The 16,163-nt window shown below is 48.3% G+C and overlaps 2 protein-coding genes across 2 annotated transcripts in view; both read right to left on the reverse strand.

Moving 5' to 3' along the window:
* The window catches only part of CD151 (CD151 molecule (Raph blood group)), a 38,462-nt gene extending 29,562 nt beyond the window's left edge, over positions 1–8,900 (reverse strand). The window contains exon 1 of the mRNA XM_075502368.1: positions 8,727–8,900. The gene's annotated coding sequence lies outside the window, so the exon portion shown is untranslated. The remainder of the gene's footprint in view (positions 1–8,726) is intronic.
* Positions 8,901–14,035: 5,135 nt separating this feature from the next.
* The window catches only part of CRACR2B (calcium release activated channel regulator 2B), a 44,784-nt gene continuing 42,656 nt past the window's right edge, over positions 14,036–16,163 (reverse strand). Inside the window, exons 17-18 of the mRNA XM_075502410.1 lie at positions 15,457–15,533; positions 14,036–14,577 (exon numbers count right to left, since the gene is read on the reverse strand). Coding sequence (XP_075358525.1) covers positions 14,493–14,577; positions 15,457–15,533 — 162 coding nt within the window. The 3' untranslated portion in view covers positions 14,036–14,492. The remainder of the gene's footprint in view (positions 14,578–15,456; positions 15,534–16,163) is intronic.

Consider the following 16,163-nt stretch of genomic DNA (forward strand, 5'->3'; position numbering starts at 1 on the left):
TCTCCAGAGCTAAAAACACTGTACTAGAGTCAGATCAAATATCAAGCACACTCAAGGGCAAATTAAATGACATTTCATTTCCCAGAGCTGTAAGTCCAAGTTCATAGGAGCTGCCTCCCTCCTGTTGCTATAGGAGCAATGCTGGAAACAGTGCTCAATCAATGCTGCTTAAGGCTGCCTTGAAAAGGACCATTCTTCCAGTAAAAATTAAACAACCCCCAGCCAAAAATAAAACACTCCTCCCCCTTCCACCTTGCTCTTGTGTAGCAGGTTTTAATGAGTCCACCAAAACCATTTACGCAGCTGTTTTTTAGACCAACCTGCAAACTTGACAGGGAGGCACAAGCATGTGAATAAATAACTGGGAGGCAAGCGCTGTCCTCAAGGCAATTACTTGCTGGCCCTTCGCCAAGGCACGGGGCAAGGGAAAAGATAAGAAGTGCCTGACCCCAGAGCACACGCCAACAAGCTCTAAAGAAATCCCCCAACCCCAAGCTGTCAACCACTTCCCTGAAAGGCCTCGCTCCACCAGTCTGTATACAGACCTGCATGCAGAGGCACCAGGAGCTGGGCTTGCCCAGGTCCTCTCTGCTGCTTCAAATAAACGGATAGGCAAAGGGCAGCTCTCCATGAAGGGTACAGAGCTATAATCAGTACAGAAACTTTGGCAAGTCTGTCTCAGCGTATCATCCGCTTCATTTAGAACTGGCAGGAATAAGTAACTGGAAAAGAGTTCCTCTGACACATGCCAGTACAAAACAGCCGGACTTCAGATGAAACCAGAAAATCCTGCAGGGGATTTCTCCACCAACCCACCCTCAGGTTACCCTAGCACTACATGAACATGCTTTATTAAAGGAAAGCCTAAAAGGAGTTTGAAACTTAATCCTCCCCGCACCTCCCTCCCCCCACCTTGGAGGTCAATTTTAAAGTAAAGAGGGACCATATAATCTCATCTAATCTCCTGTTATTTTAAAGGCTAACATTTTAAAAGCTAAAAGTAGTCCATTCTACAACTCTGGAACACCCTGGATTAACCCTCAAATACCAGGAAGACTCAAGAAGACTTCAGGACATGGGAGAAACCACATACTTTGTTGCCTTGGGACCCTCTCCAAACACTACTGGCACATACTCAGCATTCAGACTACTTCTTTGAGCTCAGCAGAAAGCAGCAGAGCATTTTCCTCTGCATGTAAGAGACAGGAACATGGCAAACATCCGGCATTGAGCAGACTCATTATCCGTCCCTCAATGCACCCCATGCCATTAGTGAGCAGGGGGAGAAAAGCAGTCCAGAGCACGGTTCACTTGTAGGTTATTTAAGATGCTCAGTTAAGTCCTTAAACATTAAAAGCAAAAAATACTCAGAGAAAATCCAGGAACAACACAGCCAAAAGTTTCTGAAGAAACTCAATAACTACCTTCACTTTGACCCGAGTCTGGGTCAGTAATAAATGCACACTGTGAAAATGAGGTCCCTCTAGGATATCAAGGGATAGAGGAACCCAGAAAACAAAGGTCGCTTCTTACTTTTGAAGAATTTAGATAAAACTCTAAAATTCATGTTGGAAGTAACCAGGGTAATTCTGGCACAGAAAATAATCCTCCTATTACTGACCTTAGACAAAAGGGTGTTTCAGCACTGACTGCTCTGGTGTCAGGGCCACCTTCCTGCCTCTCAGAAAACTCCTCACTGCAGTGGTATATGTGCATGCAGCAGCATCTGACTTGATAACCACTACCGTGTGCACAGACACAGGAAAACAAAGAAGACTATTTGGTCAGGGTGATACAGGCAGAGGGGACCCGGGCTGGCCCCCTTGGGGTTATCAATGTAAAAAATTGAGAGGATGCTGCTGATCTGCAGCAGTTATGCCCTTAGTACACAGAGAAACCAGCTTCCCACTTACACACTTGTAAATATACAGTTGATAAAAATTACATTGATATAACTACAATAATTTAATTTGGATACTCTCACTGCTCATCTAAGTTGGCTTTCCCTCTCTTTTTTTCCTAAAAACTTGTTAAAATTCCTGATGAAGTAGAAAACAGCAAAACCCCTTTTTTCTACAAAGGGATTTTCTCCCACATGGAGACAGATGCAGCCAAAGTAAAGCTCGTGACACCAGTGAAAGCAGAGTTTTTCTTCTGCAACTGTGTCTGCTTTTCCCTCCTTCCAGGCTTCTTGCAGCACACCTGTTAGTCAGGATCCACACTTCCCCAGTGCCTGACCAACTCTAAGGGCAAACGGCCGAGTGAAGTCAGCAACCAGGATTTTTTCCTGGTGTAAACACTGTGGTTTAAATTCCCTTTTTTCCTGTCTTGGGACACATTGCACACAGTGGAGGTAAGCCCTGGGGAGCGCACAATGGACAGAGCAGGCTTTTGTTAGGCTCTCCAGAGCCCATCTCCAAGGCTGAGCACAGCCTCATTCCCCACGTACAGCACAGGAGCTCAGCAGGACACTTGTACTCTTTCCCCGCTCAGGAGGAGGAAAAAAACGGCAAACTGGGACTCAAAGGCACAGAAACCAGCATGACAGTTCCTCCTCCCCAAATACAGAAAGAGGTCCTCCCAGTAACAGGAAATTTGTCCCTCCAAAAACCCTCTGAGTGGACAAAGTAAATTGGAGACCACATCAAACCTTTCATCTCACCTGTGGCAGACCTCTCACCTAAGCCAAGCCTCCCAACAAAGATCGAAGGGCTACTCCATATAGCAATGGGGGGACTTGCAACTAACCACAGCTTCCGGCTCGCTGGCAGCTCAACTCCTCAGCAAGTTGTACTTCCACACAGGACTGGACTCATCCTTTCTATGCTACAACAGCCGAACCCACAAGCATGAAGCCCAACACTTTCCCATACACACATTCCTTGCACACAGTACTTGACACACACACAACCGAGTCCCCTTCTTGCTCCAGAGCTGGCTGCTCCAAGGCAGTGCCTGCCACACACGTGTCCGTGTGCCTGGCTTCCATGCTCGCCGTACATCGCTGTGACTGCACACACAGCTCCCCACCACTTCCCCGAGAGCTCTGTGTGCAGCTTACAGTGACCACAGAGAAAAATAACAAATCAGCTCTGTTTCCAGGGCAATGTGTGTGTGTGTGTGGGAAGATATGGGATATGAATTCTTCCCTTCTGGATTCCACCAAAGCTAGGAAGAAATACTGACATTCACAAGCCATGACTCACGCCTGCCTCATCCAGCACTCCAGAAGTCCTGCTCACTGGCTGGCATGCCAGAAATGTGAGCACGGCTGGCATCTGCCAGCTGGCTCTGTTAGCGTATAAATTTTACCAAAACCACCCTTCCCCCTTGTTTTCTTTATTCTTGCAGTGTGGTGGTCACTGAGGATCAGAGCACTCCCTGAAAACACAACCACACAGGCATCATGGCTGTTGCTCTGGCAGATAACAGGTCAGCAAGGCTCAAAACATGATCCACTTCACACAAAACACAAACCTCTCCCCCAGAAATTCCTAGCCCAAACCACTCTTGGTCCCAGTTTTAACTGGATCTCATTAGTGAAGGAGCCAAAGAATCCGTTGTTCATACTCCAGCTACGCTGGTAAGTCATACACTTGTATTTAAAGACCTACCAAGGACGCCTCCACAGAGTGCAATTCCTGACTGCCCCCCTTTCTCCCACTAGACCAGTATCCTGCCCCCACTAGCAGCTACTTATGCTTACATCCTTCTATAGAGGAGCTGGCTACACTTTCATGCCCGTGTTGAGCTTACTGCCCTACTGCCTGAAATGCACCTACAGAGCTGTGCAGCACTTTTCCAGCTCAGACTGGAGCACCATAACCACCTAACCAGCAAGAGGAACTTAGCTTAGAAACATGGAACAAGCTGGTCATACCCAAATGCAGCCCAGACTCCAAAATACACCTCTTACTCTGCCATGCAATACCAGGAGTGCAAAATAGTAATTATCTGCTTGGTCTTTTTCCTGTCTAGTTCACCCCCATAGGGGCAGAAGTGCTCCAGGGCGAGGTATCAGATGTGCTTTCACCTTACCCATTCGTACAGCACAGCCAGATCTTTCTCCCACAGCGTCTCCAGGTGTTTGTTCCTCTCAACCTGTCCCTCTCCTACAGTGGCAAAGACATCTGGGAAACATGCTGCAGATTTCAGCCCAACTCCACAGCTTAGGAGCACGCACCTTCCACTTTGCAGCTACAGGGACAAACTTCACTAAAGCACAGGCACTTAGATAGAGCCTCACAACTCTTTCCATTGCCCCAGCTCCCCACTGCTCTGTTTAAAACCAGCTCCCTGCTGCTCTGTTTTCTTTCGTGTAACAGGAAAGAGAACCTGGGTTGGAAAAGTGAACTTTGCTCCTTTTGCATTCAGATCTGGTACCAGCAATAGATAAGAAACAATAGTCAATGCCAAACATTTTGTGTCACCTACTTCTGGCTCATTTTTTCCTTAAGAAGCCTCATTACCGCTGCCAGGAACAACCCATGAGTCTGAGTAACATCCCCTCTCACACCTCCCACGTCTCATTTCCACCTCTCTTAAGAGGCCATGCCATATCCCATATCCTCCACGCTCCCTCACTCGGATGCACTCACCTCTTACACACATGCTCAGCAGGTAGAAAAAGTGATTCTGCAGCAGCCTACATGGATGCAGGCAATACACACTGTGCAACTCACTGTATGATTAAAATTGCATTTGGTTGGCTGTACCCTGCTGACAGCGGCTGTGAGTCAACACCCAAATGAATTTAAACAGCTGCCAAGGACCCTCCCTTAACCTCCACTGAACATAATTCCTGATGTCCTTCCTTATCCCACTAAACCAGTATCCTGCTTCCAACAGTGTCCGGCACTGCTGGCATCAAAACTATGCATGAAATACACACACACAAATATATATATTTTTATATATATATATATATATATATATGTGTATATATATATGTATATACATATATATAACTTCATGAAGACCCCAGCTGGCATGTCATGGCAGCTACTCTTGCTTGCATCCTTCTAAGGAGCTGGCTAAACTTTCATGCCCATGTTAAGCTTACTGCACTACTGCCTGAAATGCACCCACTGAGCTGTGCAGCACTTTTCCAGCTCAGACTGGAGCGTCATAACCACCCAACCAGCAAGAGGAACTTAGGTTAGAAACACGGACCAAGCTGGTCAGACCCAAATGCAGCCCAGACTCCAAAATACACCTCTTACTCTGCCATGCAATGCCAGGAGTGCAAAATAGTAATTATCCTCCTGCTCATTCTGCCGAGAGTTTTATTACTGTGCAGCAGCCAGGACGCAGGACTAATAAGGACGGACTAAATTCATTCCGGGATGCCAGGCTGTTGAGATCACAAGCAGAGGAGTCTGGCAGGCGGGACAGAGCAGAGCACTGGCAAGAGAGATGCCCATCAGCAGTGCTGCTATTACAGTGCTGATCCTTGCCAAAAGGGCCTGGCAGCAAATGTTTTTTGTGCCATGGGGAGGGATGGTATGAGGTGCTCTCTGCAGAACACTTCATCTCCATCCTGCAGCCCTGCCATTCCTCATTTCTCCCTCCACACCCTGGCTTCAGGCATGGGGTGGCAGGGAAAAGTACATTTCTCACACGTTGGGAAGATGGTCACCATCCTGGGGCAAAGCTCTGCCAAAATGCACGTGCAAGAAAGAATGGGAAAATGGGGCGATTTTACGAACACTGTTGAAATGACACTGTTCGTTTCATTTTGGCTTCAAAAGCAGAGCTCTCCCTTTTTGTTTTTCAGAGTCAGTCCATCCACCTTTTATCTTTCTAAGCTTCTGTCTTAAACAGAAGGCACAAGAAAAACAGAGGGACAGCATGACTGCTTTATAAGTGACCAAATCACCTGGGAACATCAGACAGGACAGTTTGCTACATATAGGTATACATAGTGATAGAGATGTTAAATATACAACTACATGTAAATACATATTTTCTTCCTATGCATAACAAGTAGCCCAACACACTCCTTAGAGCAGATGCCAAACTTTGCAGAAGTAACGAGTGAATTTACCTGTGGGATGACCCAACTAGAGGAGACACAGCTTACCAGTCAACCCCTTCAGGGCTGTCTCAAGAGCAAGGGAGTTGTTGCGTGGTCTGCGTATGTGCAAATGGGAACAGCTAGAGTTGTGCTACAACTTTTTGTTAGCTGGGAGTAATATAACACACCTGCTGGAAACTTCCTAACAGGAACAGATAGCACTCCATCAGCCACTCCCACCTGGCATTTTTGCTTGACAAGGGAATACAAGCAGCTTTCTTCCACCTCCCTGCTGAAGAATCTCTCACACGCATTGACACAAACTTTCGGAGGCAGCACTGAAAATATCCTTCACAGAGCCAAGATTTTGGCTGTGCATGCCTTACTGTACTTGAAGAGAAGCCTCAGAGTCCTGCCCACTTCCAAACTGGCATAAGACTTCCCTTCTGCACAAGGGGGGGCTGGGAAGCTGCAGCATTGGAGAAAAATCTTCGTGGGTTGGTATTCCCTGCTTACTCAGAAGATGGCTTTTGTATTAGATCCAAGAGAAGGAGCGCCACAGCCCCATCTGGGCTGTTGAAGTTCCTCTTACTCAGTGCTCTGCTCTCTGCACTAAGAACAAACCCTCCTTTAACACACCTGCCTTGAGACGGGAGAAAGAAAACTTGACTGTTAAGCTCCCACCAAATGTACCACAGGATGGACTAACCACCTCAAAATCCAGAGTAAAATGAGATGTCATACATGGGACATTATCTCAAGCACATAGAAAAAGCATGTTCTTATTGTTTACTGGAGTCAACATACAGCAGGGACTGACAGGACTTTTACCAGGCAACTGGGGGAGTCATTCTCCTCCACTGCAGAAGGACTCCACCAAGAAGGTAAGCCATTATTTAAAAAAAGCCACAGGCCAATCAATATATGCGACAGTTTGGAATAAAACATGCTTTTTGCAGAAATGCAGCATACAGACAGAAAGACATCCAGGTCAGGAACTCAAAGACATCATCAGGAAACTACAGAGCAAGGATGTGATCTCAGAATAGTTAACATGGAAGAGCTCAAAAGCTGCTAACTCCTCCTCACAACCCAAGCTTTCAGCAAGGACAACTGACTCAAAGCACTGGCACCTATGAGCAGCTGTAGCAAAGCAGAGCCCAGACCCACCTACGCAAGCCAGCATTATGCCTTTGACAGGGGCCTGTCACCACATGCCTCAGGTAAAGCATAAGTGATGGTGCCCCAAACATTGCCCAGCTTCCAACAATTTGCAGAGCAGGAACTGCCTATCCTAGGCGCACAAACTGCTTCAGAGAATCTAAATACACTGAAACTTTTGCATCAACTTTTCTAGTTTCCATTGAGCTCAGCAACAGCTCAGAAGAGACAGGTGCTCTGCTCTCTCCACCACGGGCAGTCACCTTTGGTAGCTGTGAGAGTCACGCAGGAGGACTGGGATGGACCTTTTTTTGACTAAAAGATGCTAAGAGATTCTTCAGCCTCAACAGTACCAGGTGGTAGATATCCCTTCACACCAAAAGCTTCCCTAAGAACCTAGGCAATGGCCTCACAGATGCAAAAGAAACACATTTTTGCAAAAGGGACTTTTTTCAAAACTGTTTCAACAAAATGGCCACCACTGGGCATTACCTGTGATGGGTGATGCCATTTTAATTAACCCTTGTTCTAGCAGACACCACGGGAACTCTCAGAGCAAGCCAGGAAGCGCTGTAGGGGGACAAAGGAAGTGAAGCAGAGTAATTTAAGGGATGCTACAGAGTAGCCTGAAATAAAGATATGTCATTGCTAAAATTCAACAGGATACTGCAACAGGTTGATTACAAAAGCCCTTAGGAAGAGTAAGGATTTTTTTAAATTTACAGCAGGTTATGTTCTTCATGAGATGACACAGAGCAAAGGCTACTGGGAAAGGTTCCTCATGGCAAGCAACACCACGGTGCAACAGTAACTCATTGCCATGAGCTTCCCATCTCATTCAGCTTCCAGAAAATGAAAGGAACGGAACACTGCCTGGGTTTTGTGGTAAATAAGGGCTCGATCTCCCCCTCCTCCACCTCCAAGGGTCTTACAAGCCCAACATAAAGGCCAAGTCTTACTTGTACAACAGGAAGCCTTAATACAAAAGGCAGAAGGAGATAGATATCGTTTCACAAGATTACAGCAACATTCAGAACACCCTTCCTAATGCACGGACTGTGCAAAGCTTCTGACAGACACACACACACACACACCCCCCCCGCAACAGGTTAAAACACCTTTTAAAAAAAAAAGTGCAACAGCCAAGCCCCTGTGAAGTTGTACAATGCTACTGGGCGCTGATGAGGAAGCAAAGCAGTGCTGCAGTAGAGCTGGCCTTCGGTGGCCGCAGCCAGGTACAGACGGGACACCTCAGGCCACAGCGGCCCAGCGTGCCGCTCGGGAGGGAGCGGCCGGTGAGGAGACCGCCAGACCCTAGCTGCAATAAACGGGGCCCACGGGCAGCGCTTTGCCTGCCCTCTCGCAGGCCGGGCTGTCAGGGGCTGTTGCAGGCAGCACCCGCCTTTGCCCCGGCCTCCCCACGCTGCCCCCAGCCCCTCCTCCCATCCCGCTTCCCCGCCGTGCCGTTTCCCAACGGCCGCGGGGGGACCCGCGCGCCGCGCACCCCGCCCTTCCCGGCGGCCGCCATTTCGGGGGCGCCCCGCCTCACCCCGCCGCAGCGATCCGCGCCGGACCGGAGCGCTCCACGCCGCCTCACGCCCCGACCTGCCGCGCTGTGAGCGGGGGAAGGTACCGATAGAGGGATGGCGGAAGGGCGGCGCAGCTAGCCTAGCCCAGCCCAGCCCGGGACGCCCAGGGGGTGCCACCGCCCCGACCCCGCGGGGCGGTGCCTCGTCGGCGGGCGCCTCCCTCCGGCCGTTGGGCCCTCACGCACAGCCCGGCTCGGCGGCCGGCATGGCCTGGCCTCTCCCTTTGCGCAGCTTTTCGTTTCCTGCAAAACAAAACACCCCGAAATCCGGCAGTTTGCGAGTTGTGCGGGCTCGACGGCTCCTGTGGCGCGGTCGCGAAGCGCTTGGCGTTGCTGGTGCTGTGCAAGCCTGCCAAACCGTGCCTCTGGTAGCAGTGACCCCTGGCTCTCGGCATCTGGGCCTCACGCTGGCGTTTCCATTGCCGCAGGCAACACATTACAGCAAACTCGAGCTGGAGCTTCTTTCTCTTTTTTTTTTTTTAAGGCGTCAGACCTGCTTGTTAAAGAGTTTTCCATGAAACGTCCTGTAAATCAAGATCAAGCCCTGACTGGCACATTGCCTCATCGTTCCATTACCTCATTTCAACTTCAGCCCAAATACCTTTGCGCTAAGCAAGAGCCCCACACAGAGGCTGGTCTCAGAAGACAGACCCTCACCCCCTCGCCTCGGCAGCTGAGTGGCCTCGCAGTTTTTTAGGGGTAGGTGGGAAGAGAGGAGATCTGAGCAGGGAGGGAGGGAAAGGCCAGTTTAGGACCTCCTGGGTGTTTGCCTCGACTGTAACACTTAACATCTCCTGCCCATGTGCCCAACTCAAAAATCTCTTAATCCTTCCCAACGAGTAAACCAACTCCTCTCTCCTCAGTGCACAGGGATCCTACCTAAGCTTTAGCTTAGAGCCCCTGGAGAGCCAAGTGATTAAATAGAGCCTTAGGGGACCAGCTCACACTTACACATTGAGAGGTTTCTTGCAGGGAGTGTGTGGCAGAGCCAGGAGGCAACAAGAGACACCGGCCCCTACCCCAGGCCCCAGCCCTCCTTGGCAAAGTCCTGGGTAGCCAGCCACACTGGGCAGCTGCTTTCTTGCCTTGTCCAGAGATTTCATGTACAAACAGGAAAGAACATAACCTCCCGCTCTGGCAGATTTGGGTAGCAAATGGGCATGATTAGGCACAACTGCTGCCTGTGCGGCAGTCGTGTGCTTGGGAAAGCCTGCAGGTAGAGGTGAGACATACCACAGGACCCCCACGTCCCAATCTTCAGCCTATTACTGGAGTAATATTTATTTACTGCAGATACATGTTTACCTTGAAAAAACTAATTTTACCTGGTCAGGTGTCCTGTGGACTACTCATTTCAGAAGAAGTGCACAGCTACATTTGTGTTTGCAGGATCAGGGCCTTCTTAAACCAGATAGCTTGATATGCATACAAAGCATGCCTTGCAGGCCTGAAGAGTCTGGAGCCGGATTATGGTAGCTGCGCCAACTGAAATTTCCACGTGACTCAAACAACCAGATAAGTAATGAGCAGACTGACGGTGGCTCAAAGACCTAACAAAGCTCTGAACTGCAGGACTGTGGATCTATTGGCACTGAGCAGGAGATTTCCAAATAGAGCATTTAAAGGTGTATAACATCAGCTATGAGATACGTTTATACTTGGAGCTGAAGTACTTGCTCTCTCTCTATATATATGAACTAAGCAATTAACAAGTAAAAAGAGCATGAAAAGACACAAACAGAGGTAGGTGATAGGACAGAAAATAATGTGTGAGAGACTGCATAATCCCCATAGCAGGATCTGATTAAATGTGTGTAAATGGAAACTGTCCCTTGGAGTTCAGGTGGCTGGAATAAAGAATGTAGAAGAAAATAACATCCCAAACCTTTGCAACTCCTGCATTTGTCCCGTGGGAAGCTTTAAACTTAACACTGTGGCTTAATGCTCACTCTTCAGCCCTGTTTTGGCTTTTCAGAGATGCTGTCAGGCTAAACCCGTTATGCTTATCCTTAGCATATTAACATGAAAGAGAAAAGTGAAACACAAGGCAGAGTGGGGTCCCTTTGCCTGCATGCAGAGCTTTGCAGGACTGTGACTGCTTATCAGAGCAGCTGGATTTTTCACCTTTGCCCGTAGATCTGATTGTATACACAGCTGCACTGTTGCATGTGCCAGGATGAGGCTTCCCAGGCTATAAGAAGAGTACTTTATTGTGATGAGATTCCAAAATGCCTTACAGAGTATGTGCAAAAAGTCACCTGTCCACTAAGAGACCGCAGCCAATACGGCACAGGAATAAGTCCCCAGGCAGTCTGTTTTGCGTCCTCCCTTGTGTCATGCCACCTCAGGATATCCCCATTATTTGCTTTTTATTTACACTGCAGTTTCCAGCAGTCACTTGCAAAGGGTAGCTTCTCCCAGGGCTTCCACACAGAGGCAGGAGAGATTCTGACAAAAACAGAAGGATGTAGTAAAATTAGGGATTTTGTGGAAAGTCCGGTCTAGTTTGGGTCTGGTATCAGTCAGGTTTAAAAACTAACAACATGCCCCTCTAGACTGTAAGTGTCTGGGTCTTCCAACAGGACATTTAAATATTGTGCAGAGAGAGAACAAAAGACCGTACAGTAATAAAACCCACCCTGGTGCTTACTGTTGTCCAAGCGCAACCTGTTCAAACTCTGTGCCACTTTGTCATCGTTGAAAAAAAGTCCACCCTGCTCCTGCTAAAAAAAGATGTTACAATGAGCTACCTGTGCTATCCATTTATAGCAGGGGAAATGAGTAATACTTTCTTTGGTCAAAGCTGCAGAGACGTTAGTTCTGTAATGCACGAACATCCAGCTGGAGCCATGTCAGGGCACAACAATTAAAAGTAACCAAATTCCTAACTAGTGAAAAGGATGCATAGGACATAATTAAAATAAATGTTTAGTTCTATAAATATAGGTACAAGGTAAGAACATGGCCCCTCTGAAAGCACTACACTGTCCCCAGACACTGGGGAAGCACCTCTCCTTTTTCTCTTCCCTGCTCTGCCTTCCCTGATCAGCTGGACTCTGGCTGCTTGAAAGAGGTAAAAAAAAAAAAAAAAAAAAAAAAAAAAAAATATCAGACTGGAGATGATGAATTGCTCCTATCCTGCCTTCAAGACATGGATTCCTGATCAACTCCTTCCCTACTTATAAACCTCCTGTTTGTACCACCATGGGGGACAAGCTTCTCAGCACTTCCTGAGCAGTGAGAAGGGGAGGTCACGCTACAATCGGTGGCTGAAGAAGGGAGAGGCTGAATCCCCTGCAGTGCCTGAAAAAAAAAAATCTCTCAACACAACCATTTGTAAGACAGCATTTCTTTATTGCCTGTATACTCTGCTTGCACACTAAGAAAACATGCTTAAAGTTGTACATTAATAAAGCCCACGTGGTAGTTCTTGCTGTTGCAATATCACAGCACTGATAAAGGTAATACATAGAGTGGCCTGTCTGCGCGTCAGCTATATTTCACACCTTTGTCTTTCATGTGCTCTGTACACAGTGTGGGAGGTGCGTGTTCAGAGCATGTTAGCAGACTGGCTACTGCTCTCTTCCTTCTGCAACAACTTCCCAAATACTGCTGCTGCAAGTAAGTAAATGTTAGCATTACTGATATGCCCCGACCAAAGATGCCAGTTCTTAAGTCAGCGCCACTCCTTATTAACCTGCAACTGGAGCATGATGCAGAGGAATTCTTGACAGCAGCTTCCCCAACTCAGGTAGTAGGTTTGACCTATTCAACAGGTGATAATGTCTGTGCTCCTTCATGCCCACATTGGCTAGAAAGCCATGTCTGTTTTCAGATTACAGGTGCTTTCTGAAAACAGAGAGGATTTCCCTTCCCAAACATTGTTTCTTGCAAGCACAAGCAGTTCTGCTGGCAGCACTGCTGGTGTTACTCTAGACTCCACACCAGCAGCCCTGGTTCCTTCTGGACCTCTTCTAACTTTCTGATTCCCAGTCTCTGGAAGGCGTTACTGCAGTTAAACACAGTGTGAACCACAGCCAGCCAGCAGTAAGGACTGAGCAGGAGCTTATTACTTTCAGCTATTCCTTTTGGTCAGGAATCCTGCTCTTCTGGAGAAAAACTTCCTCTTTCCTATCAGGAGTAAAGGGCACCGGGAGGAACCACGGAAATTCTTTGTAACACTGATGGGCTGTAGGTGACTCAGTGTGCTTTTCCTGCAGGGGATATTCCAGAGAAATTTGTGCAATAAACAGACATTCAGAGTAAACACCTTATTCCAAGAGAGGAAAGACAGCAGATAAATATAGGCCTTCTCCGTGCTGCAGGGCTGGGGGGACTGCTTCACAGCTGCAGTATCACATCTTGTGCCTAAAATGTCAGTCACAATCAGAAAGAGGCTCAAAGAAGAAAGGGAACAGGGCCTTACAAAAAAAGCTCACTTAGTCCCACAAGGCTTTAAGAGCAACTGATCTACAAAACAGAAAGCATCACACCCCAGAGAACACCAGGGTGCAGGCACAGGCGCAGCTATGCCAAGAGGTGCACTCTGGGGCCAGTTCCTACCTCAGCCTGTGCCTCCCCTCGCCCTGCTTTGCCCCACACCTTAGTAACAAGAAGGCCCCTCCCCAACGGGAACAGGTTCAGTCCTGCTCTTTCTGAGGCCCTTCACCAGGAAAGTGAGGTTATTGCACAAGATCACCGCAAGAGAAAAAGCTTCACTAGATACATTTCACACAGGCAGCTGCCTTGTGCTTCCAGCCCAGGTACATTTGAAAGCACTGTGGTCAAGCTAGCAGGGTGGGATCTTTTAGTACTGCACATAAGTCAGTTCCTAGTTGCTGGAGATTATTCAGGAAAGGATAAGAGAATGGGAGGAAACAGGCAGCATTCAGCCTTAAAACAGGCTATATATGGCCCCCCTACTATGTACAGCACAGCTCCTGCAATGGGTTATGAATCAGCAGCACGTGCCAGCGCCTGTGAGTCCCAGGGCAACTGCTCTGTGTTCTGTAAACAGTAAGAAAGGGACAGCAACAGGGTCCATTAGGGTAACGAAGTGAAGAAAGCCATCACGATGACTCGTTTTATCAGTTCATACTATACCCACATATGGAATCAGTTAACTACAATATTGGCAAGTCAAACCAAATGTCACAGTAAATACAGGGGCTGATCCAGATCTTACAGGAACTGATGGAGGCTTTCCCGCTTACCACAGCAGGCTTTCAGCTGGGCTCTGCTGTTACAGAACCAAGAGGAGATGCTGCTCTTTGAGACGGATGGATCACTACCTAGAGCTAGCCCAAATTTAAAATAATTTCTTTCTCTCTTACACTAAAATTCTATTTAACACAGCACCCACTGCGTCCTCCACTCTCTGCTGCTAGGCCACTTCTTTGCCAGAAAGAAAAGGAACAAGTTTCATCCTTTTACAGGGAAGCGACCTCTCCAGACAGAAGGCCCAGTTTGTGCTGTTAGCCAAGACCAGCTGAATTCCCCCAAAGAAGCAGAGGCCTCCAGAGACCAGGGCTGCGTGCAGACTTGGGAAATGGAACAGTGCAGATCATGTGCACATTTTGGCCTGATTTAGTGCCTTGAAATTCCCACATGGGGAAAAGCTGCCTCTTCCCCAGGTCTCTGCAGAGCTGATACCATCAGATTTGGCTTGCTCAAAAAGGAACTCCATCTTCATGAAACAGTGTTGGCACATGTATCTTGCTGACACACTTATGTGCAGCACCCTTTCCTCCTGCTGACGTCTTCTAGCTGCAGCGCATTCTCCCTCTGCCTCTCTTCTTGTGCTGTCAGCAACCTGGAACAAGCAGCACAGATCAAGAACACAACCCGGTCACTGAGATCTTCCTGCCAAGGCATTTGGCTCCACCCTTTGCTCCCCATCAGCCAGGGACATTTAGGATTGTAAAAATCGACTGGCCCAAAGACCAAGCTTCTCTAGAAATTGAGCTAGATAAACCACACACAGAAAATGAGCATGAAATTCCAGGGAACAGGGAAAGAAACTGGACACAGCCAAAAGGGTACAGCATGGCTTAGTAGTCAGAGCACCAGACCAGGGCGTGAGTGGCCTGTGCCTTATTCCCAAGCTTCCACACTGATGGCAGAATCCCAGGCTGTTTGCTTCACCTGTCTGGGCCATCCCGGGCAGCAGCATGGTAATAAAGCAAGCTGAAGGCACATGCTATGGGAGACACGATTTACCTAGCTAGTAAGTAAATCATCCCAGTTACTGAACAGCTAAGTCTTGCTGTGAATTTAACAGAGATGATGCAGCAGGACGTGAAGGGATGAAAGAAAACAAAAGGATATTTTTCTTGCAAGATTTCAAAGACTTTTTTCAAAACTACTTGCTTTTTTAAAAACTAAAAATCTTAGAGCAAACTTCTTTCAGCCTTACAAAGTGTTTCCCAATCTTTCAACAGCCAGCTCTGCCAACTCTGCCAGATGAAGCTTTGTATGTGATAACGTCCAGTCTACACTTAGTGCTCTCCAGGCACAGAAGACAAGGACCTGGAGTCAGGGGGAAGAGCGCATTGCTCCAGGTCTTTTCTGTGACATGGCAGAAAGTCAGTCTCTGACATCCCCGCCTCCTCTTGCCCATTCCGCAGGAGACCCCACACCAATCACCTACAGCTGGGGAAATATGCCAGGGTGACTGTTCCTGTTCACTGACCTGGCCATGTGAAGCATGGGCTCCATGATGTTATAGCCAGTCATCGCGCTGCACTCGTAGAAGACAGCCTTGTATTCCTGCCAGAGAGCACAGCAAGCACCGGATTGTTGGCTGCCAGCTCTCCCCCACCATTCACCCACACCCCTGGGAGCTAACCCACCCTCGCCACTGGGAACTCTGCCAAGAGTAGTTGGGGCCAGGAGGGTGGCTATTACCACCCTGCTGGGGTGCACACCCTGCTCACCAACCCAGGAAAAGGAGGTGCTTTTTCAGCATTGGGGGCCCAGCCAGAGTGTCCAAAAGGGAACCGTGGGGGAGTTATTTGGGAAGAGAAAATATCTGCCGAGCGTACTTGGATTCCCTTACCTTTGTGTTGCAGAATCCAGAAGATGGGGAACACCTCTGAAACCCTGCCTCCCCTCACCCAGGGGCCAAGGTACCAGTGGGCATGCAGACACAAGGAGTGAGGAAGGAGGCAGGACAATTTTGCAGAGCATGCATTAGGGGAGTCCTCAAATGGGAAAACAGCCATGCATGCTGCCCTCAGAAAGACTGAGCATCACTGTACAGAGGCATCAAGCCTCAAGATAAATACATGAGCGTGCCTCAAGGGCCATTGTCTGCCACATGCTGGCCACCACCTTATCCTCCCTGGTACCAGAGGGACCTTGGTACATGTTTGCATTGGAGAAACAGGGGGGAGGTGG

The sequence above is a fragment of the Mycteria americana genome, chromosome 5, assembly GCF_035582795.1.
Source record: "Mycteria americana isolate JAX WOST 10 ecotype Jacksonville Zoo and Gardens chromosome 5, USCA_MyAme_1.0, whole genome shotgun sequence".
In the NCBI taxonomy this organism is placed as follows: domain Eukaryota; kingdom Metazoa; phylum Chordata; class Aves; order Ciconiiformes; family Ciconiidae; genus Mycteria; species Mycteria americana.